The sequence below is a fragment of the Anoplopoma fimbria genome, chromosome 1 (genome assembly GCF_027596085.1).
Source record: "Anoplopoma fimbria isolate UVic2021 breed Golden Eagle Sablefish chromosome 1, Afim_UVic_2022, whole genome shotgun sequence".
Taxonomy (NCBI): Eukaryota; Metazoa; Chordata; class Actinopteri; order Perciformes; family Anoplopomatidae; genus Anoplopoma; species Anoplopoma fimbria.
Genome location: NC_072449.1, coordinates 18,852,902 through 18,877,816, shown reverse-complemented (window position 1 = coordinate 18,877,816; position 24,915 = coordinate 18,852,902). Strand labels below are relative to the sequence as shown.

The window sequence follows — 24,915 nt, the reverse complement described above, 5'->3', positions numbered from 1 at the left end:
CTTTTCATCACGGCGGAGGCTGTGGAATATTCAGCGCGCTGCAGATGTTCATGAATAATGTCTGTGGCCAAACCCCTGGCTGAGGCTGGGGGGGAGGAGGGGGGGGATGAGGGAGAGGAGTAGGAGGGGAAGGGGGGTAGGGGGAGGCAGTGAGGCCAGATGAATTACACGTAGGGGGATCTGACAGGCGGTGTGGAGCTTTGTGATCATTCCAAAGTTCTAATAATCTCTCTCACCTTCTCCATCTCCCCAGTAATGAAAGAGAATAGGTGATTGCACCCCGGGCTATGTTCCCCGCGTAATGACTCCTCCAAAGGCACAGAGCCGCCAAGGAAAAATGAACTTTGAATGAGCGGCGAATTGGCTCTGACAGAGCGATAGACCGTGACACAGATTCTGTAGCAAAACAGACGTAGTGCTAATTGATTATCAATATTTTAAGCAAAGTGATGAAAATAAGCATTAAGAGATGAGGAAGAGGGAAGAGAGAAAGGGAGTGCACAACACTACCTTCGAGGGGAAGGGGGGCTGTCATTTGTACAATCTCCCTCGCTCTGCCTGCCCCCCCCCCCGTGCTTCTTCTCCTCCTGCGGGCCAGGCCGTTTCCCCCCTCTCCCCGGTGTCACTCATAGCCTGCCCTCTCCCTCTGTCATGCATACCGTCTCTCTATTTTCCTTCATCATTTCTCGTGAGCTGACATTTTAGCGTTAATTGCCAAATATGTCCATGAACTTGTATTAATTTTGTAATGCTTTGCTTTATTTATTCCTTTACTCTCTTGCATTTGATGTTCTTTTTCTGAACCTTGTTATCAGGCCCTGCGTTAATCACCTTGTCCCTCAGAGTGTGTTATGTTAGAATTCAATCACATATTCATTTCTTTTGTTTTTTATCCTTAAGAAATAAAATAGATCAAACACTTTTATTCAAATACATTGTCGGCAGTGCGGGCTGTGTCTCAAGAAATATGTCAAAGAAAATGAATACAGTCTTTTGGGTTAGTATTACATGCACATGAACACATACACACACTCGACCCGCCATTTGTGAAGTCCACGCCAAAAGAGCAGGCAGGGACCACCAAGTTTGTGTGTCTGTTCTGCGGTGTGTGTTTGTTCCTGTAATGTGGTCAGCTGTGCTGAGCCCTGTAGACGCTGCCAGGGTCCCGGCTCTCCTGCCTTTCTTTTCTAAGTGGCCGCCCTCCTGAACCTCCTTGTGTCAGCGCTGCGATTAGCGGCTCCAGTTTACCTTTCATGTGCGGGGGTCCTGATAGACTTAGCCCCATCTACCCACCCCCCACCACCCACAACACCACCACCACCACCACCACCACCACACACACATGATACACACACTCAGTGGTGTGCCATCACAATGGCATCCAACAGGCTTTCAGCGGGGGAACCAGAGCCTATTCTCCCCCATTCAACAACACGCTCAAGTGCATTCACTCTGAAACAGATGAGCAGATACACACACATGCACACATGCACACACACACACACACACACACACACACACACACACACACTAGGCCAGCATTTTTTTTTGCACAGAAATTGCAGCACATATACATTTCATTCTAACAGGGATTGCACAGTTTGATTATTGTGGCCTAAAATGCGGAACATTCTTGTTAAATTTGGAATAACTTACCAATAATTATTACATTTGAATTAGTTAGAGGACATCAAATATATATCTTAATGGTACAGAAAGTATTTTTAGGTAAATATGACATGAATGAATGAATGAATGAATAGAATGCTTGTGTTTGATCCGTGTACCCAACTTTATTATTTGAACTTATACTTATGTTCTAACTCGGATTTGCTCGTTTGGGAAAGGGAAGTATTTTGTCAAGCTTGTCTTTTCAATATGTATCCAATTTAAACAAATTGATTTGGTTAGTCACAAGGATACTTCATCATATGAATGACAGATTGTAAGCACGATTACTTCACTGTTCACCGCCTGATAATGTACAACCCACCCATGTGGTGTTGGGTGAAATACTACACTGAACTATAATCAGTTCCTGTACAGGAGACATATATGGTGGTACAACTAGGGGCACCTTGATGGAAACTAGCCAGCTTAACTGCTAACTCTCACGTGCAGAGGCAGAGCAAGTGGTACTTACTTCATTTTCCAAAGGGCGATGTGAGACACGAAGCATCAGAGAGTGAAAGCATCAGAGAGAGCGGAGCGACAGCTGGTGGAGAGATCTCAGATTTGAAGGCAATGAAGGGTGTGTGACCTTATGTTCTTCTGTTGTTACACTTCTGGCTTTATTCCCTATGAGCCTGTGCCTTTCAGTCATAAAATCTGAGAAAAACTGCTCTCCCCTTTGCCTGTGTGTCCTCAGCTCTTAATTTGGATAAATATCCCTGTTGAGGTTTTTCACCAAACAATGCAACATGAATATGGTCACTAAGAACATGGTAAATAACATTTCAGATGAAATAAATATAGTCTAAATTGATTTTTCCAGACATTTACCAACAATTTAGAGCTACAACAATTGAATCTGGTTTGTTCTCCACCTCAAAAAGGCAAACAAGTGAGAGCAGACTCTCACCACAAGAGACTACTACATGCTGTTTCGGTGACACAAAGTTGTCACTTGTCTTAGCACATGATAACCAATTAAATGTGTAACATAGTAACATATGCAAACTTATTTTACAACCTTTTACACTGAAGTCATGCATTGTTTACCCACCATTGTAAGTACAGTACTATAGCGGGCTACTATTAATGCCAGTTAGCCAGGCATTAATGGCCAAATGTGTGCTGAACCTATTTTTATCTTCCTACAAGGGATTTGTCTGTAAATGGTGTTTCTCTAGCACCTAGCATACAAACTTGTTCCAAGTTTACAAGATAGAAAAAGGATGCAAAGAAGCAGGTGAGTGTCTAAAGTGAAAAAGGTTTTTTTTGGTTTTTTTAAATCAAGGGGCACAAGAAAGAGACAGTGCCATTTGGAGACATGACAGGGGTGAAGTTGAGGATGAGATGTCATTCAGAGGCCCCAAGATGCTTAATATTTCACCATGTGATCCCTGCATTATGGATTTGGTCTGATTGCCCTCTCAAGACCTTTGTTATTCCCTTACCTTCTAAGGGAATAAGTTCTCATGTCAGAACTTTTTCATTCATGTCAAAGGCAGCATTCTCTCACCAAACCAATAAAATAACTATTACTGCTAACATTCGTACACACATTAATGTAACGTTTCAATATCTACTGTAAAGGCATTTACAATTTACATATGATATTTCAAGGTTTCAGGGTTGAACTTTGTGTGACCTTGTGGCTGCATTATAGCGACTTTGTTGTTGGCTTTACCCCTCAGGCTTTTGTGTGTGTCTGTGTCTGTGTGTGTGTGTGTGTGCGTGTGCGTGTGTGTATGTAGTGCTCTTATGCGAATATTTGGACATTCATGTGTGTTCCTCGGGTGTGTTTATGTGTGCATGTGTGTGCACAGCCCATGGCAGTGCATGGTCCTCAGAGTAACCTCCCTCTCTGATCCCCCTGACCGCTGGAGGCCTCTGCTCCTCCCCACCTCTTCTGAATTCTTCTATCCGGCCCAGGGTCCAGGTCCTCCATCTCTCTGAGCATTTTTTGCCCTTGGGTCTAAAGGGTAGGTTGAGGTGCTGGCCCGAGCCACCCACATGCACCACGAACGACCCCACTGCTCAGCTGCTTATTGCCCAACATGAAACCTGTTCCCCACCTCAGACCTCCTATGCAAGGTTTTGCCCAAAGGAAATAAGAACCCAGACCCCGGTGTGTTGTCTTGAGCCAAGCGTTGTGTGGTGCAGAGTGGTTTGAAACATGGAGCTGAGGATCATTGTGCTGATCTTTCTTATTCTTCACTCTCACTGTGAAGTGATTGGAAATGTGTTATTTAGAGTCAGACTCTTAAATCAGGACCAACAACTCAGAGGAAGCTGCGTAATTGGATGACTACACACATCACAATGTAATGCGTTAAAGTTATTGAGCTGTCTTTGCTTGGTCACGTAGTTGACTAATTTGTCATAAGGGTCTTTATCTACTGAGATTTATTTTAGCCAGTTAGTGTTTTTGTCTTCATGGGAACAAGCTTTTAGTGATTAGTCATTACTTTTAGGAACTGGAATCCCATCTCTGCCTTTGCAAAAACATTAAGGAAATGCTTAGCCTTTAAGAAGCACAATAAGATCTCAACAGATTGGGGAAGAAACAAACTACAGTAATACAATTATTTGCAATACATCTGCATAATACCTTTTGATGCAGGATAATAGTTAAAAAGTAAGAGCCCAAGGTGATGACATCAAATTTCTTGTTTTTGCCGAGCAACAGTTCAAATATCTACTGTCATGACAGAGAAGAGCATGGAAGAGTTTTTCAGAGACTGGAAGCAGCAGTTGGTTCTGCATTTTTGCCTGTGAAATAACAATGAATTATGATAATGCAATTTATTTTTGGTTGGCGAATTGTTTCAGCGCTAAAATAGATCCAATAACATGACCACATTTGCCTATCTGGTTGACAATGCTGGAAAAACTGTTTAAATTAAGTTTAAGTTAAATCAACTCATTGATTAGTTAGAGTAGTTAGAGTGTGAGCACGGAGAAAGGCAAACTTTATATTTTGACATATTCACCGATAGCAACTTTGACAACTTGTTTTATGTGCAGAGATCCATTCTCCAGTTATACTGGACTTACTGAGACATACTGAACAGACAATGTGAATCAAATGAGTCTGTGTTTGTAGTTTGCAGAGAAGATAAACTCTGGAGAGAGTTACTTCCTGTTTTTCCTATAAATAAGAAAATGCCTTCTTAATTCCTCACCTCTTTGAGTTTGACAGATGCAATCTCAGCATGATCACTGAGAAGGAAAAATGCAAACACGGAGCCCAGGTGTCGAGAGTTAAGAGGTCGTTTTAAAAATGAATAGAACAAATGTTGGATGAGCAAGGCTCCAGAGTTTTTTGGATGTTCTGATATAGCCAGTGTAAGTAGGGAAACTAATTTCTTCACACATTCAGATGCATAATCCAGATTGTTCCTCTGTGTTCATGTATAGCACCGTGTAGAGTGTTGTTGTTTTTTATCAAGCTCATCTGCCACAACACTGTGTCAGCATGCAGTACTGGCAACTTGCATCTGGCTCCTTCATCTAGGCAATCACTCCGCTCTGAAGCATCCATAACACCACAGGAGTACAGGCCCTAATTGATGCACCCCCCCCCAAGCATCAGAATATAGCCACGAAACAAAACAAAAGCTTTTTCAGACGATTGCCAATGAATAATTGATTAATTTTGTAAGATATCTCTCTCTAATTGTTTGGTTTGTAAATATTTCATGGGTTGATGTTAAATCAGCCTGATGACAGATGCAGAGGGCAGCTTGCGATAAAGATCATTCAAGTTCAGGTCTCCGGTCTTCTGCCTAAAGGAATTCACTCCTATGGATGAGACGCACTGATTTATATACGATACTTTTGTGAACATTTTTTTTTTTTTTTTTCAGTCAATAGACTTTCTTCTGCAACACAAGACGCAACATGTCAAACATTAACTGTGACTGTAATGCAGGCTTGTCCTTGGATGTTTTTTATGTATTTCTACTGCTAAATATGTAAATGACTTCATGTTGTACCCTCTTCATGTCGGCCCATCCAACCAGCATGCATGTATATTTGTGATTTGTCCTGTGTCAAGTTCTACTTTACAACTACAAGGTCTGGATTAGCAGGTTTTGATGGAGGGTCCTGTACAAACACACAGGCACTTGTACTTAAACACACACATATAAAAGCAAGGCCTGGCTGCAGCCTCCTGCTTGTGTTGTCTGTGTGCTGTGCCACCTAGTGGTCGCTTTGAGTGGTGCTTCTTCCCATGATTCATTTAACCTCTGCACCAGCAGATACTGTGGGTTTCTGTCTCAAGGTTCAACTTTTTTTCACCTGAACAAGCGGAAACTTTTTGAGCAAGTACTGTATCGATCTTAAGACACCCTGGTCTGGTCAGATGAGGATCATTTATCAGTTCAGAATGATGCAGTGGTAATAATGGGTAGCATTTAATACATTTGTAAGTTAAGTACCATTACAAAAAGTGCAATGCCAGTTTAGCTAAACTTTGTCCCCCATGTTGGTGTGACATTAACTACACATAATGTGATCCCAGCTTTGTTTGTGGAAACCAAGAAGGCTAGCAAGCTTCTGATTTAAGTCCACCACTGTCTCTCTCTCTGTCTCTTTCTGACAATATTATACGTTGTGTTAACAAAGAGTAAAGTAGTAACTCTTACCTTCATACATGCTGCATTCAAACTTGAAAAATGAATGATCCCTGAAGTTCTTCTTATTGGTGGAGCAGCTGTGGAGTCGAGCTGCATCTGACCTGTCTGTCTTGTCCTATAGGACTAAATTATATTTGAAAATAAATCACATTGGGATATCTTTGATTAGGCTGGTTTTTATTTAAACCGCTGCAGTTTTTCAGTTATTTGGTCAATTATTTACCTTTTTCATCCATAAATCAATGTTTGCCTCACACTAAATGTAAAGTTTAAATTGGCAACCTTTAAAAAATGAAAAGCTGTTTGAGGATATGGTATGGCATGTGTTGGTGTAGGTTTAAGCCTTCTTTTGAATCCCTCATTGGTAACAACCTGAAGCAGCATCCAGTCATCCTGTCTCCATCTTATTTATTTATTTAATTGTCTTATCCGTCTCTCTGTTATTCAGTGTTGGTCGGAGGCCCCGGCTGTTGAGCTTCACTTTAAAGTGCTCGGCTGATTGGAAGGGACATTTTTCCAATGGCGCTGCGCTGCCTCTAATATTCTGTTTGTCGTTGGGTGTGAGGCTGATTTATCACACCTCCTCTCCTGCTGACATTCAGATTCGCTTTGATTGGCGGCTTTACTGGAATGACACCCACCACTACCAACACCGCTAACATCACTGCGGCTCTACACTGGATATGAATATGCCTATTACGCCAACACATACCAGCTAACATTTAGACAGGAAGAAATGCACTTGCATATATATATATATATATATTCTCATAAACTCACACAAACGCACAGACTAAGTGGATAACTGTTGTTTTGACCTCTGTCTCCAGCATTGCTAGTTTGTAAGTGTTGTATTGAGTTTATTGAACGACGTGGGCAGGCTGCTGCTCTTCTGTTGTTCTCTCACCTCATGAACTCTATAATATGGTAGCCTTTCTCACTTCTAATACTTACTGTACCCAGCCTAAGGCCCAAGCTACCACACCACTGTGCTGAATAACATCTCCCTCCTTCTTTTTCTCACCCCCTATCCCTCCCTTCCTTCCCCCTCCAATCCCTCCTTAATAACTCTATAACTCACCTCAGCCTTAGATTTAATTGCTTATCTGTGTGTAAACGTATTAACCCACTGCTGTATCTGTTTTGCTGCCGTCCCGGGGGCCCGACAAGCCTCTCTTACTGCCGTGCCTTACATCCAATGAATAGTCCCTCTCTGAGTGGTAATAGGGAATCAGCATCGTAGCAGCAAGCATTGGCGGCGTGTAAGAGATAAATCAGATTGGGGGTCTTGCTTTGCCAGTTTATTGAATCTAAATTGCGTGCGCGCGTGGCCCCCGCCGGCCCTACACGGCCCATCCATCTCCCGGCTGATAATGGAGCGGGCCCGATTCCACCTGGTGGGAGCATTATTACATTTCCCCTCTAACGAGACCCAGCTAATCCTGCCAAGGGGAGGAGGACAGAAAGAAAGCGAGAGGAGGAGAGAGGAGAATAGGAGAGGAGTAAAGGAGGACGTTTGGGAGGGGAGGAGAAGAAAAGGAGAAAAAGAAGGGAGGAGAAAAGAGGAGAGTCTGTAAAGAGAAAACAGCAAACATTCTGGCAGCCTGCCTCTCGCTCCCACTCTTCCTCTCTCTCACTTTCTTCCTCTCTGTTGCTGTGCATAAAACATCTTCTAGCGCCATCAGAGCTACATGGCCCCTGGGCCCCTGAGCTGCAATTACACTCATAATCACAATGCGATTTCGGTGACGCTCGCCGCCCCTTCCTGCTGCCATCGCTCCTCTTTCCCTCCGCCCCTGCAGCCAAGACTGAACGAAGTGTAAATGAAGTGAAAGGCCTCTCCTCTCCCCAACACCCGGCCGTTTATTACCCGCTTTAATAAAAGTCCATCACAGAATTATCCTACAATGAACTGGAGCCACTAAGTTGCCAAGAAATATACTTCCAATAAGCAGCCCCTTCGCACAGATATGCCTTTATTTCTAGATGGGCACAGCTGTGAGGCTTAATTCTTTTTACATGCAACTGTAATGTTAACAGGCTATTCATGATAGTGTGGCAAAGTGTTTTGCTGTAATGTATTGTTTTGTAGTTTATCTTTTTTTTTTTTTTTTTTTTAAAGCAGAGCTCTTTATTGATGTAATTAAATCGTATCCCTGGCTCAGTGCTCAGGCCTACTTTCATTGTTTTGAGGGGGCAGGAACCCCGAGAGGCAGCGCACTGATGAGAGATGGATAAACAGTTTGATTTGCTGCTATCGCCCCCAGGCGCAGTGTACTAGAGAGATGAGCAAGAGAAGGAAGAGAAAGCATAAAAAAAAAAAACGGGGAGGGGTGGGAGAGGGCAAAACAGAAAGAGAGAAGAGAGAGCGAGAGGATAAGAGAACCTGTTGGGAGGGGGGAGGGGGGGGGGGAGTGATAGAGGTGGAGGATAAACATGCAAACAAAAAGAGGCGACAAATCACTCCTGTTGTTTGTGTGCACGGCAGGCGAGGCTTTTTCTCTTATTTTTGATCCGTTCCCCTCGCTGTCAGTTCTTCCGTTTTCCTACATGGCCCCCATCTCTCTGCCTTTCCCTTTTTATCCCCCTCCTCCTCCTTCCCCCTTCTCCATCCCAGCTCCATTTCACCACCAATACCGTCTCCTACCTGCCTCTCGGTAGCCCCCAGCAAAGAGGGAACTGGAGAACACAGAGAGGAGTTCACTAACTTGCACAAAAACAAACACACACACACACACACACACACACACACACACACACACACACACACACACACACACACACACACACACACACACACACACACACACACACAGGTGTATGCACAGACATCCACATCTGTGCATACAAACAAGAAAAGTCATGAATGTAGTTGCAAAGAGATGCACGGATGTTGCAGCCTGTAGTTTATTTTTCGGTACATACACACAAACTTACTACATTATGGTTTTGTTAACTAAGAGAGATTGATTGATTAGGGCTTGTTTGGTTAGGCATGCTCCTACACACACACACACACACACAGCTGAGGGAGGTAGAGGAAGGTTCAGCCATCCATGTAAAGTCATTGTTAGTAAAGATGCGGAACCTCCAGACTTAACCAGCCGTAACAGCAGTGTGACGGTTCTTTGTCTACGCCAATTACTGAACAAAAACAGCAGAGCAGTCACAGAGAGACTAGCGCAACCCATGGCCTCCTGCATCCAAACACACACACACACACACACAGATGATGTATGTATTTTTATGTAACATATTTGCTTGCAGTGAAAAGTCTAACACACAATCAGACACAAAACCGGGAGTGTACACAAAACACACACATGCATTCATCTCAAGTGGTGCAATAAAACCACATTTGGACACCCACAGCTGTGCCCTAACACAAACATTCTGTAAGCGCTCACAAACACTTACACCCACTCTTATATTGTATTAACTTCCCCAAAACAGTGCAGTGTTCTCATTCTCATCCTCCCCCTTCTGCTCGCTCTCTTCTTCGGTGTCTGTTTTTTTTTTTTTTCCTCCCAAAGTTTAAACTCATTAAGTGTAATGATATTGGAGACTCAATTTTACATAGCTCACTCATCAACCAAGTGAGATAGCAATAAAGGCGAATGGCTCCGCCGAGGCCTTAACGCTGCAAAATAAATGATGCGCCGCAACGGAAATGTAATTAATTTAGAGGCAGTATTGATAGTCCTGCCATACATGGCATTATATTTTTTAATGTGGCTTAACATCTTGATTATTCAGGGGGAAAGGCGGAGGAAAAGGGAGCCGAGACAACACGGCTCACAATGAGAGATGCTTAAAATGCCCTGACGAGTGTTTACTCCCGCAGCCTCACTTTCTCTTAAGCTTTTCATTATGCCGAAACGATAAACACCTCTCAGGAAGACTCGCTGGCTTTTACAGGGGAATGAAGGGAAAGCAGAGAAGGATGCTGTCTGGTAGGGAAAGAAGAAGAAGACATGATGCATATTTTTGTTGATTTGTACGTTTACTGTTGATCCAATGATTCTCTGATTTTTTCTGCATTGTGATGAGTATCAAAGCACAGTATCTCCCACAGAAAGAGCATTTGTGACTTGTGCGTACAAATGTGTGTTTTTTAAATGGGAACATCAAATTGAAATATATTTTTTTATTATTTGTGTTCATTTTATTTTCAGTACAGATATATAATCATGTATCATAATTAATAATGCATTCCTTAATAGCTATGAATCTAACACTTTTAAATTGTTTTCCGTTAATAAAACTTTTATGATGTTCCTGAAGTTCTGCTTTGCTCCTAACACTGCTGTCTTTCTTTTTTAGCTAAGACGGACGAGGTGCTGAAAGCCAAAGTAGCAAAGAGGGAGGAGGAGGCCCGGAAGAAACTAGAGGATGGTAAGGAACTGTATATACGTACATAAATAGTATTTTCGTTGCAAAATGTCTGTCTTAAATAAACTGTAGGATGTGTTTCTAAAAACAAAAATAAAACTTTATCCAGTTTTCTAAAACTCCCATACCATGAATGTGAACGTGAGTAAAACAAAAATTGTGTATTGGTTTTTAGAAAACTCTTGCTATGCTCCTGCTTCTTGTCTATTTTGTAGTCAATGCCCTCTCCGCAATTTAAGTGATTTATACAGACTTAAACACATCTAATATGTTTACATTAACACATGAGCGAAAGTGCCCTTGTCTTGTAAACGAGAAATCTTCCTTCGCAGTTCATATATACTTTGCAAAACATGAACTTAGAGATGCTGATTACACTTCTTAGTTTTTATTAGGACAGCTGTAATCTACATAAAGATGCATAGGTGGAAATGTGCTTAGCTTTGCAGGCAGTAAATTTATCCTGTCAACATAGGACATGCAGACACACACATACACACAAAGATGAGCTCTATGAACATTCATATAGTTATTTTCAGTGGATGGTCTAGCAGTAATAAAAGTCTTTAGATGGAATAATGACCCTGGTCCTTGCTCTGACCAGAGCATGACATAAATGAGGACATGAAATGTGCTGTTATTAAATAGTGTGTGTGTGTGTGTGTGTGTGTGTGTGTGTGTGTGTGTGTGTGTGTGTGTGTGTGTGTGTGTGTGTGTGTGTGTGTGTGTGTGTGTGTGTGTGTGTGTGTGTGTGTGTGTGTTTATATCGCTGGATTCTCTCTCCACTCTTTTTGTGTGTTTTTTGTGTGCATCGAGCAGGGATGGCAGTGTGACCTTTAAAGTTAGCTGACCTTTTAGCCAAATGAAAGTCCAGCCATCAGAAACTAATTAGCCCTGCACTCTTGCTTTGGTCCCCCAGTACTGGGAAGAATTTATTCCCTCCTTTTCTATATCGCCCTGTTGTTTTTTGGTGCTTTTCTTTTCAGCCTCTCCACCATTCTCACATTTATATTATTCAATTTTCTTGGTCTTAATGCTCTGTCTGTCTGTTTTCTCCTCCTACGTTCCGTCCAACATACTTTCTTTCTTCTCACTACCATTTGTCCTCATCAACAATTTCCACATCTTCCCTGCCCTCGTCTGTGTCTGTCTTACTCTTTTCCCTTTCTCCCGCTTCTCTCTGCTCTGAGTGGAAAGCATTGCCAAAGTGGTGACTAAGTGCCTCGCTTGGGGCAACAGAGCAAGTCTACCAATCAAATAGCTTTCCTTAAGCTAAGTTCACACTGCACCGTTGCCTCTTTTTGGTTTCAGCTGACTCTTTTGCTCAAAGCTCCCTCAATCCAACTGTTCGATCTGCGTGAAATAAGGTGTTGTGCTTGATTGTGTGGTGGAGCGGTGCAATACAGCATGCTGTGCAGCCGCTGCCTTCGAGGATGATCATCTTATTCCTTTCCCTGCATGGGGACACATGGAGTGAGATCAGAAAGGGGCATCAAAGTGGCCCTGATGACTTTCCCCTGTCTTGGTAGTAAGAGACGCCAGTGGCACAGTCACAAATACACACGAACACCACATCTACACACATAGACACAAGCAGAGTGAGCTAGCTCCATCCTCTTCTGCCCTTCCTCCCAGCACAACTGAAATGGAGGAGGAGGGCCACTGCTGCTGCTAAACAGCAGATCACCAGGGGTCTCCTTATTCCCCGCAGGGTCTTTTAGAGGTCAACACAACTAGAAAGTTTACACTTGAACCGCTAAGTCAACTGAAATGAGAAAAAGCTTTAAAGAGAATGGAGGGGAGAAGCGAAGAACATTACCACCTACACTCCTCGTTCATAAATAGATTCACGTCCTTGACTGGCAATGCGTTTGAGTTAGTTTAGCCCTAATCGAAACCACCGAGATCTGATTCATGTGAATGCTATGATATGCAATCTATTATAGTAGCGAACTGTGGCTGAGTTCTGCAGAGCCCTGCGAGGATAGTGGGGGTTTTATCAGCAGGGTTTACTCAGAGAGAGAAAGGAGAGGATCAATAACTGACCCTGTGGTCATCAGTTAACAAAGTAGTTTCCACTTAAAAAGAGTGTTTGGCTCCCTGGTTAAGGGCAGCCAGATGATGCTAGTGGTTGAAAAAGGAAACAAGTGATATGAAAGGGTGCGAGAATGAGAGGGGAGGATGGTGCCTTTGTTAACAACATGCCTTGTTTAGGCTATTAAAGCTGAGAGATGTTGTTTGTGTGCCCAGGAGGCTTTTAGCTAACATAGTGTGTCCAGCTATAATAAGATGGACTGACTGCCAGTGTAACACAGTCTGTTTGTGTGGACCGTACTGACTCCTGGCACTTAACTGAAGGCAAAGCATAACCAGAGTTACTGTGTGTGGTGGTACTGTTTTACTGTAGGACTGGATGTGAACCAAACATATCAAATATCTGACCTAAGCGTAGTCATATTTCTCTTTTTTGTTACCTGTTCATATGGAGAACCTGCTTTGTGTTTTATTACTGTCAGCAAGTAGTGCTATATTAAAATTCTCACATTTACAATGATGCTGGTGCCAGTGAATGTTTGGCTTTTTTACATGAACAAAATACTAATTTTATAATAATTGATTATCAAAATAGTTGCTGTTTAATTTTCTGTCGATTCACAAACATAATTAATCATCTAACCGTTTAAAAAAAAAAAGTTGTATCTGTTGTTATTAAAGGTGCAAAATACGAGATTGGAAACATTTTGATTGCCTCTCAACGGCTCTCAACAACAAAATAGATGTTACATCATGTTGTTCAGCCCAAGTGGTATTTTTCTTTTTGCTTATTTCTCAGAAGCATGTCAGTTTAAGATTTTTCAATAACAGCACAACTGGGAATGACAAAGTTTAATGGCCAGAAATTAAGAGAGATAATTTAAACTATGATTAGAAAGAGATATGTCTCCATGACACCCTTCTCACTTACATTGAATAAATGTGTCAGGGGTCAGTTTGTTTAAGGCTTTAATAATCGTATTATTTCCTCCTGCTTTTCTTTAAATATATTTTCTTAATGTTCATCAGAGTTAAAGAAAAAGGTAACGCATTAACCAGTTGACATGAAAATTGATGTCAAATGCTTGATAACCCCAGTTCATTCCCTCACAGTCGTTGATGTGTCGTTCTCGAGGCGCTGACAGAAACATCTTTTCATTTGTGCAGCCACTCTCCAACACACCGAATTATGTAGATATGGATTGGAACTTGCCTAAAGCATGCAGATGGTATTTTAGACCTTATGCTGCACTTTCCCCATTACCTCAAACCACCACCAGATTGGGAGATCATATATTTTAATGAGACGTATAATAGCTCTTTAACCCATATCATTAAGGGGATATATACCTACCGTGTGCTCTTTTGGCAGTTAAACGAAAGGACTGTTTCCCTAATTACGCGGTGTGTAGGACAGGTCACAGGTTCGGTGTGTACCTGTCTGTGTGTGTCTGTGTTCAGGAATTATATGACCATTAAATATTCAGCCGCAGATCCAACCACCCCCCCTCCCTCACTTCCTCGACCTAGCATCCATTAACGCCTCATCACCGTTTAACTAGCCCTGTTGTCAATCACCACAGGGCCTTGGCTGAAACAGAAAATGTCTGGATTTGGTTTCTTGCCTTCTTGTTCAACATACAGAAAAAGAGAGAATACACATACTTAGGATGCCTCGGTTAAATCAATACAAATTAAATATTATTAAGGGCGCATGTGCCCGCGCCGTCATTTGTTTGAAATTATATTTATCTTGTTAGGTGTGATTACATGCTCCACTGAACCATTTCTCAGTCAGCTAAAATTTCCGCTCTGCCTGCAAGTGTCTGCATATACCGTTGTGGGTGTGTGCGTCCATAATAAACGATGTGATCCCTTTTCTAATTGAAAATAATAACTAATCCACGGATAACAAGCTCTTGTATTATCCAAAGCCATATCCCTTCAGTTCTGGCCTATCTCGGTTGTAATAAAAGACAGGAAATGAGAGGCAAGTGAGAGTAGTGGCTTGGACATTGACGCTTAATGTAATCTGCCTTGAAATCAAATTATTTGACCTGGAAAGCCTAACAATACAAAACTCCTGCCGGGCTGCTGTTAAATATTTAGCACGTGCCTGTCATGAATACAAATGGTGCGCAAATTAGAATCTACAGGCGCGTGACCCCCATATCACACCCCGGGAGCACACGGGGGCTGGCTCTGCTTTAAATGTTTTAATTACCGGGGCCATGGTGTGGCGTGCCACGCTACCTCGCTGAGCAGCATCGCCGCTGCTCAGGCTGCCACTTGAAGGACAAGCGGTGAAATTCATCCGCTGGTAAACACGACTGATCTGGTGTCCATGATCTCATCACATTAACTAAAACATGAGGATTCAATAAGGAGAGTGTCTGAATTATACCCAGCTATAATTATCGTTCCCAGCATCCTCTCTCAGGGCAGAGCATTATACTTTTTTTTTTAAAGCTGTATTCTTTTCACCGGCTATATGATCCACCCCCCGGGCTCCAGGGAGGCACTGTATTGCTCTTGTGCACTCTGCGCTGAAGAAAGATCTGTCTCAGTGATTTTGATGTAAGAAAATCTGGTTTGTATTGATTCTGTATTGATTAGCGGAGTTAGCCTCATCTCCTGTCGTTACTTCAGATAAATGGCCTTATTTGTTGTGTTATTATGTTCAACACAATCATGCCAGGAACAGTCAGAGGAATATTGAGCCGACACTTCATTGGCTTTATTGTTTCCATTTGTTCCAGGAATTAAAGGATGTTTTCTGCTCGTATAGCTCTGCAAAAAACAGTGTAATGAGAGTACATTGACAATCAATTACACCTTCACTTTGAAAGTCTGTTTCAAACTGAATCTGAAGACATTCCACACTTATTTCTGATTTTTGTCCTGCCTAAATAATGATTCATTTAGAGATGAATAGTGCCACACATTTGGTCTAGCCATTCCTCTTTTTTTATTTTCTCCTCTCTCCTCCCAATTCATTCAGGTTGGTGGTTCCCCCCACGTTGAAATGATTAGTTATGCAAGGCTTGTAAGCACTGAATCAGAGTTATGGTCCCCGGGGAAATAAATTTGGCAGAAAATCAGTGTGAGAAGATTTAATTATCACGAGGAGACCTTTTTTCCTTGCCTTGGACCACTGAAGCCCAAACTCCTCTCCTCTCCTTTTCCCCTCTCTCTCTCTCTCTCTCTCTCTCTCTCTTCCCCTTTTGGTGATATGCTCAGCTCCACACGCTGCAGCCAAAAAAAAAACCTGGCGTGCAGCATGGAAGCCAGCCTTCTCCTTGCCTCCCTTCTCCTCCCAATTTGTTTCATTGCACAGTGATAAGCCAAGCAATTACTGCTTTATTGATTTTTCATCACTGCAGATTTAAAGTTGATTCCCCCCCCACCTCTCGCGTCCCCTTTCCTCCCACGGAGATGGCTCTGCAAGGTGATTAGGTGACCTCCTGTCCCAAGCGCTGCTGGTCCTGTGAACGAGTGGAGGCGCATGCCGAATTCTGCTAACCCCACGTGACCCTTTGTTGTCCCGGGGTAATGGGATGCTGATGCCGCCCAGTGTGGCTGTCACTGCTGCCGCAATGGAGCCTATAGCATAATCATTTCTATAAGGATATCTATGGAACGACATGTTTGACCCGATAGCAGCCGAGCAATCTCTGCCATAGCCGAGATTACGCAGAGATTGACCATGCAAGCTTCCAGCCTGTGTTCATTCAGGTCGAGTGGACAGATGATTGACAGCAACCTTTTACCCTCCATGATTGGTAATCGTTTCTTGGGTCACCCTAATCAATTAACCTGCTACCAGTAGACGTGGTGTTCAGCAACCTCGCCTGAGTCACCAGGGTGATTTGTTTTCAAGATTTCCCGTCCATCCTATTAGGTTAAGGATTGTGTCAAGCAAACTGGTTTTAAATTACATATTGAATGTGCAAATTTGTCATAATTCAATTAATGTTTCAAACAAATGTTTTTGGCAAGAGCTACACATAGCGACAAATATTTTTTTGCAAATACTTTTTGCAATTAATAGTTGAAATGTAATTTACAAAATTTTACTTACACTTTAAAAAATAATTATAGCTTAATAATCAGTGTGACTGTTTCAACTTTAACCCTACTTTACTATTAAAAGATTAAAGGTAGGGTAGTAGTTTGCCGCTCTAACTGAAAACATTCCCAGTATGTGAAAGTGACTGACAAACACACACACACACACACACACTTGCGTATGTCTGGACATGATCATACACAGCATTAGTGTACTTGGTGCAGTCTAACAGGGTGGTCAGACTGCTGTGATTAGACACACCCGCAGACTGTTGCAGGTCAAAGTGCTGGCATCATGGGTGGCTCTGGCCATGTGGTGGCTCCCATAAGGTTTGTCATTAGACATCAGAGGTCACTCTGAATGTGTGTGTGCATGTGTCTGTATTAGGGGGGAGTGATATGTTCTTTTTTTTTTTAAATGTGGTGTGTGTGACGAGTGTGTTGTTGGAATGCTTGAAGTGAGGTTGTAGGAAAGTCCCCTATATTTGTGTGTGCGTGTGCGTGTGCGTGTGTGTGTGTGATCTGGTGGCACAACACTGTGTCATGAAGGTATTGCCTTTTTTACTCGGCTTCGTAAAAGAAAGTGTACATGTTCACACATAGAAATAAGTTATTTGCACAGCATATAATGCCAATACTTCATTTAAATTTACCAGAGTGTATTGTTTGGAAAGAGTTGCAAAAAAATACATACTAGTATAAGCATAGCTTAGCAAGCATAGCAATTTTAAATTTACACATGTCACTGTACTGTACATGCAGTCACATGGGACCCAGATTTACAACTATCTGCATACATAGTTGACAGACTGGGTATTTATCACTAACTCAAACTCACAGCGTTCAGTTTTCTAAGTAAATGCCGTGGCATAATTTGTGTTGTTCTTGATTTGGTAACCCTTTTATACAGCCAGGTATGTGCCTGACACTGGTTGGGAGTATTGTCACAAAGCCTGATAACAATCACATGATGTTCATGGACGTATGTAGAATATCTTATGTCATATTCTTTTGCAACTCATTCACGGACATGCATGTGACATCAGCGCAGGTCCGGTGATCCCAGACTGGAGAGGGAAGAGTATTTTGAGGAAAATTGGCGATGTTTGGTGTGGTAAGTGTGCGATAGGGTGGCAGTGAGAGAATGTGTAGGGGAAGGGTCACTGCATTGAGCAGTGTGTTATTGTATTTGTGTGCCAACACATAATCAGTGTGCAGTGAGATACAACCCCCCCCCCCCCCCCCTTCTCACTCCAGTACAGCTGACAGAAATCAAACATATCAGGACTCACTGGACATTAAAGTCACACAACTACTCATGCATTTCATTCCTGTAATTTAGGCCATGAAGGATGATTTTGATTTACATGCAAATGATGATGTCACTCTTGATATGTTATTTTTTGCATGATTCCCTCCAAAGAGGCCGAAAGCAATAGAAAAAAAAAAGTGTAATGTATTACACAGTGCCAAGGTTATTAGTCTACGTACAACTGAGGTCAGGAGAGGAGGAGGTGGGGGCGTTTGCCTAATTAATTACTGCTCAGACACACATGCACTCAACACAGCCATGACCTTTACTAATATAGTTTGTAGCAGACCACACAAACAGGACACGGTCTGTCCCCACACACTGTCAGGAGCCAGCAGAGGGAAAGGGAGAATCAATTACAACCCGACTAAGGGGTTAGACTCAGTTTCTTGATGGCTCCACGTCAAGAAGAAGACTGTAGGTCACATGTTGTGTGTGTGTGTGTGTGTGTGTGTGTGTGTGTGTGTGTGTGTGTGTGTGTGTGTGTGTGTGTGTGTGTGTGTGTGTGTGTGTGTGTGTGTGTGTGTGTGTGTGTGTGTGTGTGTGTTGTGTGTGTGTGTGTACGTGCCTGTTTGTGGGTTGACATTCATGTATTAGCATACGTGAAAATCGAGCCTGTTTCCTGGATTCAGATTACATCATTTTCATTTTAAAGACCTTGCTCCAATTAAGTAATTAGCTGCTTGGTGTTTCTCTAATTAAAGAGTTGTGCATAAAAGAGCTGCTGACCAGACCGGGAATCGAAAAATGGAGACCGCTGCACTTTCTTCCCGTACGCACACACGCCTAGTTCAACATCAAGTTAATGCAGTCAAATGCTTGTTATTTCTGGTAAAGGGCAGTGAAGGACTCTATATTCTAATCACACTAAAACAGCACTGCACTTAATAAAGAGCTCCCTGAGTCTCACAGACAGACAAGCTGTTATTGTACTCCAGGTTACTGTACAGTTGGGAGGGGGAGAGATTCAGGTTCTTGTTCCTTTATCTCTGTTCTGTTGTGTTTTATACCACACTTTTCCGTTTTCTTTCAAAGCCTCTCATATATAACAGTAAATGAAAGCACTCCTTCGGTATTCAGTGTGTGGAAAGTGTTTAATAAACCAGCTCTCACCAATATACTTGAAAATTGACCTTGATATATGTGGCTCTTGCAGCAAGCTGTCACAATCTTAAATATGAGTCCTGAAATAACAACATCAACAAAAGCAGAACTATGTACTCTGCTCAGAATTTGATAGATTATAAGGATGCTAAATAGAATACAAAATGCTAAGAATGCCACCAGTCCCCTTTCAAGCCCGTCGACAGAGAAAGTGGCTGTGATCTTGAAGATCTCACCACTCAGCCTGTGAAAGCTTCACTATTTAATGAGATTCTGTGATGCTGCCCAGACACAGGACATCGGCTAACACTCATACTGCTCTCTTTCTCCCCCTCACACACACACACACACACACACACACACACACACACACACACACACACACACACACACACACACACACACACACACACACACACACACACACACACACACACACACACACAGTGAGGGAAACACATCCACCTGGTTTTGGTTAGCCCACTATGTTTGCAGTTAGCGCTGTGCAGTCAGGTCAGCAGGAGCAGACAGGTCTTAGCTAGGATTTCAGATAAATAGCTGACTTATATGCAGTAAATATACAGTAGATGCTTTTAAGCTTTGTTTGTACTCATTTTCCGAAAAGGTAGACGCTTGTTTTTTTGGCAATGAATGCATTATTTATACACGTGATAGTGATAGGTATAATGTCAACAACGCAACAATAAACATGTCATCCTTGATGAATGGTAAATTCTACCGCCGTCAATTGCGAGTAAATACTGTATGTTACTTTTTTTTTTAGCTGTAATGAAAACTCTGTATTTGAAAGCATTTTCCTGAAAGATTTGTTTCATCAAAGTCTCATAAGTTATGTCTGAGGGTTTGCGTGACACTTATATGAACAAATAAATACTGAAGCAAATCTTTAGATGAGTGAGTGCAGTTTTGATGGCAGAATCAAGCACTTACATGCATCATCAGCCTTCATTTCGTGTGCATGATAGATAGAGGTATGTAAGGATAGATCAGGGCCAATCTATTGGTCCTCCCTATGATTTCATAATGGACGCAGACAGACGGAGTCTAAACACATGCAGTTAATTTTAGTACCAGGATTTGTTAGTACACATGGGGAGAATATACTGTAGAGTAGTTGAACTGGGGTCAGTCGAGGAGAGGAAGTTGAGAGGATAGATGAGTAGAAAGGGGTTAAATGACAGAAGAGAGAGAAGGGGTGAGAGAAGAATGGGGGGGTAGGCAAAGATGTGGAAGAAGATAGTGGAGCACAGCGCGTGGCTGCCATGTCATCCTGTCATTAGCAGGTTGTTTGGGTCTTTAATTCATCATTCAGACCTTTATTGACTGGAGAGTGGGAGATCACTATCACTGGGAGACACTAGAAGAGCGAGCGCGTGTGTGACACTCAGTCACCAGCTGCTCTTCATTTCCTGATGCCAAATAGATATCACATAAGATATAACAAAAACATATCGCATGCCTCAATCTGCTAGGGTCAACTAATGCTGAAGGCTACATTATCCAGAGAATTTGATCAAATATGGTATTCTGCATGAGTTCCAGAGAACCTATAGACCTGACTATCAAATATAAGAGGTTAAGGGGAGACAGCTGAGCGTTAGTGATGTGTGACAGGCCCCTGATGGCAGCGACCGGAGTCGACGGGACGCAAACTCCGCGGAGACCAGTTGACACTACGATAACAAGGTGACCACCGCAGGGGATCACTCGGCCCGCCAATGTATTTGTGGTTGAAGGTGCATTGTTTGGAGACACGGGTTATGGAGACATGTGGCTTTTTTTTGGAGGTGGGGGGACTGTGCGTATTATGTGCTTGCGTGGTCTCGTGGGAACGTGCATTAGACTTAGCCACCTGCTCTGTCATTGGACATCTCCCCGCTCGCACACGCACTTACAAACACATACATACAGATACGCACACTCCTCAGGGAAACACTCGGGACATCTGGCTCAGCCTGTCAGAATTTCCCCTTCATTTGGTGTGACCTGTTGACCCCGGCAGCCACAGGCGTCAGACAGGCATGAGCGTCACATCTTGTCATTGATGCAGCGGCACCATTGGCTGTTCGCAGCGTTACAGACAACCCACCGATCTGTGCAGAGGAGTGTGGTTGAGCTATTCTTGACATTTGGATTGTTTGATGGTTCAGGTGTTTCTCCTACTCCTACCTCTGGGTTGCTCTCATTATCCACATCTCCTCTCTTTCTCTCTTAGAATGTTTCTCTCTTTCTTTTCTGTCTCACTTACTCATCGAGGTCTCATTTTTCAATGCCTTAAGCTGCCGGGTATTAGTTATGCAAATATTGACGTGCTGCTTTGGCCTGCTAGCTATCAATTGAAATCAGCAAATCAATGGGACTAATAGCTGCTCATTAGCCACTTGATGCATTTCCAGGGCTAACATCAGAACCTGTCAGCGGCCCCTAATCAATACAGTCTAAAAGTATTACCTAACCAAGGCCCACAACAGACGGCTTTTTAACAACGCAGGATGAATGTCTGGCTATCTGTGGGCAAGAAGGGGTCTAACTCAATGGCTCTGGGCCTCAGTAGGACAAGCTTAAACCTCTATGTCATATCAACTAAATATCTCATTAGCAGCAACATTCCTAGACTCCAAGCAGACACATTAGGTTTAATTATTTATTTGTTTTAGTGAAAGTGTAACGGAAATCTCATCCGCAAAAAAACAAAATGTCTCACAGAGAGTCATTTGGTGGTGATAATGAAATCCCATCAGTCGGAATTTAATATGTAACCTATTGTTTCATTTTTCTCCTGCTTATTGTTCAGTCCAATTCTCAGGCATGCTTTGGAGCAGCCTGTTGTTTGGGCCTGGAGAATGGTACGGTAAAGACTTTGATGCAGCCAGGATGCTGCTGCTGAGTACAGGGCCAGACCGGAGCCCCTCTATCGCCCCTAGCACGCATCCCTGCTAAGCTTAACTCAGCTGTTTGATGCCAAGCTCTGCGAGTGTGTGCCTGTGTGCGTGCATGCGTGTATGTGTGTGTGTTTACCCAGCTCAGGGGTTACATAAACAAGAGCAGCTAGCCTACAGGTAAGACCCACAGGAGACCAGCCAGGAGAGAGAAAGAGAGAGAGATGGAGCGCCGGTCTCTTACCTTGGCATTCCCCCGGTGTTGTCGCCATTGCTGGAGCTGGATATTCACTAATGAAGGGCGAGCTGGAAAATGACTAAAGGAGATAGTAAACAAAGTTACTGCACATACACACACACACACACAGACAAAGACCGACATTGAATACACTCATACACGCGTGTGTGTGTTAATATAGTTAACTTGGTGGAGGCAAGCATCCGTGCATGTGTTTGTGTGCATCCCTGATGTATCTGGGGCTGCTGTAAAGAGATGGGGAGAATGTGGGCGGATGGGGGATTGGAGGCGGAGGCTGGCAGCGGGGCAGTTGGCCGCTGGTGCAGAGAGAGAAAGAGCGGGGAAGGGGATTGGAGGGGGGGGTACAGCGGAGATAAATCATTAGAGAGCAGGTTATTGGAAATGCAGGGAGATAAAAGAGTGAAGAAGCCAGTAATTGCCTTAAAGATCAGACTACAAAGCATTACTTTGGATTTTACAAGGCCAGCCAGCAACAAAAGAGCAGTAATTTATGAGCTCAGTGTAAAAGAATAGCATAATTACATTAAAAATTAATGCTAATGAGGGCTAAAATGGGGAAGGTGGTTATTATGAAAGTTTGTATTCATCTTCCCTGGGTTGAATGATGGCTAGTGGCTTGATTAATGGCTTAATTTCTATCAATTAGCAGGCAAAAAAATCTCCACTGAGACGGGCCTAAATTGAGCATTGAATTACACATCTTTACCGCGGTGCAGGGAGAGAGATGGGGCAGAGGAGGGGAGAGCACATTATTGAAACCTGGGAAACCAAGAGTGTGTGTGTGTGTGTGTGTGTGTGTGTGTGTGTGTGTGTGTGTGTGTGTGTGTGTGTGTGTGTGTGTGTGTGTGTGTGTGTGTGTGGACATGTGAAAGCCGGGCATCGATTACAAAAGTTAGATAAATGTTTATCCTCATGTATTTTAAGAACTGGAGTTTATATCATTGTTGGTTCACACTACTCCGTGTGTCATTGATGTGATGCTCGTAGAAACACGTAGAGAAAACAACTCAAAATATATTCAAAAATTACATTTAAAACAAAAACCTTGTGAATTTCAATCCCTTTCTTTGACAAATTTAAGAATATTATATTCTCTGATTAAACTGGCTGAATTAAAACGGTAGTCATACTTTTTCTGACACAACCTGTCAGAAATGTATATTTCTTTATCGTGCTGGAGCCAACCACCCACCATAAATACTGCAGCAGAGTTTGCCCTTTCTTCATTTTTAATAAATGTATTAAATGCTCTCTTTTTGCCATATAATTACAAAACATAGTCAAAGATTTGCCACAATTTGCTTGACCTCAATAAAACAAGCAGTCAGTTCTCCTTATTTATTTTCCTCCACACAACAACAACAAGTGCTGCGGTAATTTAGCTGGCACGCTAGTGCACTCAATTACTGGAATTAATCAGCGGCAGCAATATATTCAGCTCCGCTGGTCTTGATTGACAAACTGTAGACCAAAGTCAAGTTTACAAAGACAATGCTGCCATAGCCAGAGGCCTCTGCTGGTGTATAGACATGTGTTGTTGAACAGCTCCCTCTTCTGGTGGGGAAGTGTATCTGCTGCATAACGCTCTCGTCTTCAAGGCTTAAGAAGATGAGCAGAAATCTGTTTTCATTGGCTGGTTTGATTTTCTCTCCTCGTCCTCTGGTCTTAATCAATGAAGTGGACAAACAGCTATTTAGAGAGAACAATAGCCTATTGATTCTGAGCCACTCATCAGCAGTGCTGTCCGTCCAACTAATTTCAGTAATGAGACGGCAGGTGAGTTTTCTGACTGCCTCTTTTATACACGTAGACAAACACAGATGTTAACATGCAAGGCTATGCAATATACACTTTAACATACATTGCTCAGTCACCATTGTGCTCATCAGCAGTCACAAAAAAAATGTTTGTTGATTGAGTTTGATCCAATATCCTGATTCACAGTAATGTTCTAATGCATTTCAGTATGCAGACACAAGCGCCATAGAGAGCCAAATGATGTCATTGAAAGCAGTACATACAGTACAAACATTTAATTGTGTCTATTTTGTGTCTGTTTTCTTTCTCTCAGCTTTCACTTCATCCTCCTCTCATCACTGACAGAGATGCGTTCCTAATGCAGTGACAATTGAGTTGGTCTGTTAAATTAATTTGCCGGATAATGTGTCAATATTAAATATCAACTTTGACCTCGCCGAGCTGCGGAGTACGCTCGCCCAGCTAGAGTATTGATTTTTGTCTGTCTCTAAGCTCGCTAGGCCTGCACTCAAAGTCCATTATTTTTGATTTTCTCATGAAATACATATCTTTTCCCTCTGACATCTGACAAACAGCATATGGAAGTCATTTTATCTACCAATAATGTGTTTGTCAAAAACTCTGAGGTCTTAATGGATTCCTGCAGTGCACACGGACATCCCATAAACAGACGGGCCTGCCAAGGAGATGCTTGCAGATATGTGGCGTGTGTGTGTGTGTGTGTGTGTGTGTGTGTGTGTGTGTGTGTGTGTGTGTGTGTGTGTGTGTGTGTGTGTGTGT

The 24,915-nt window shown here is 42.6% G+C and overlaps 1 protein-coding gene across 2 annotated transcripts in view; it reads left to right on the top strand.

Annotated features, from left to right (window-relative positions):
- The window catches only part of rsrc1 (arginine/serine-rich coiled-coil 1), a 112,936-nt gene that overhangs the window by 81,252 nt on the left and 6,769 nt on the right, over window positions 1-24,915 (top strand). For both annotated transcript variants that reach the window (XM_054603107.1, XM_054603116.1), the window contains exon 7: window positions 10,632-10,703. In XM_054603107.1, coding sequence (XP_054459082.1) covers window positions 10,632-10,703 — 72 coding nt within the window. The remainder of the gene's footprint in view (window positions 1-10,631; window positions 10,704-24,915) is intronic.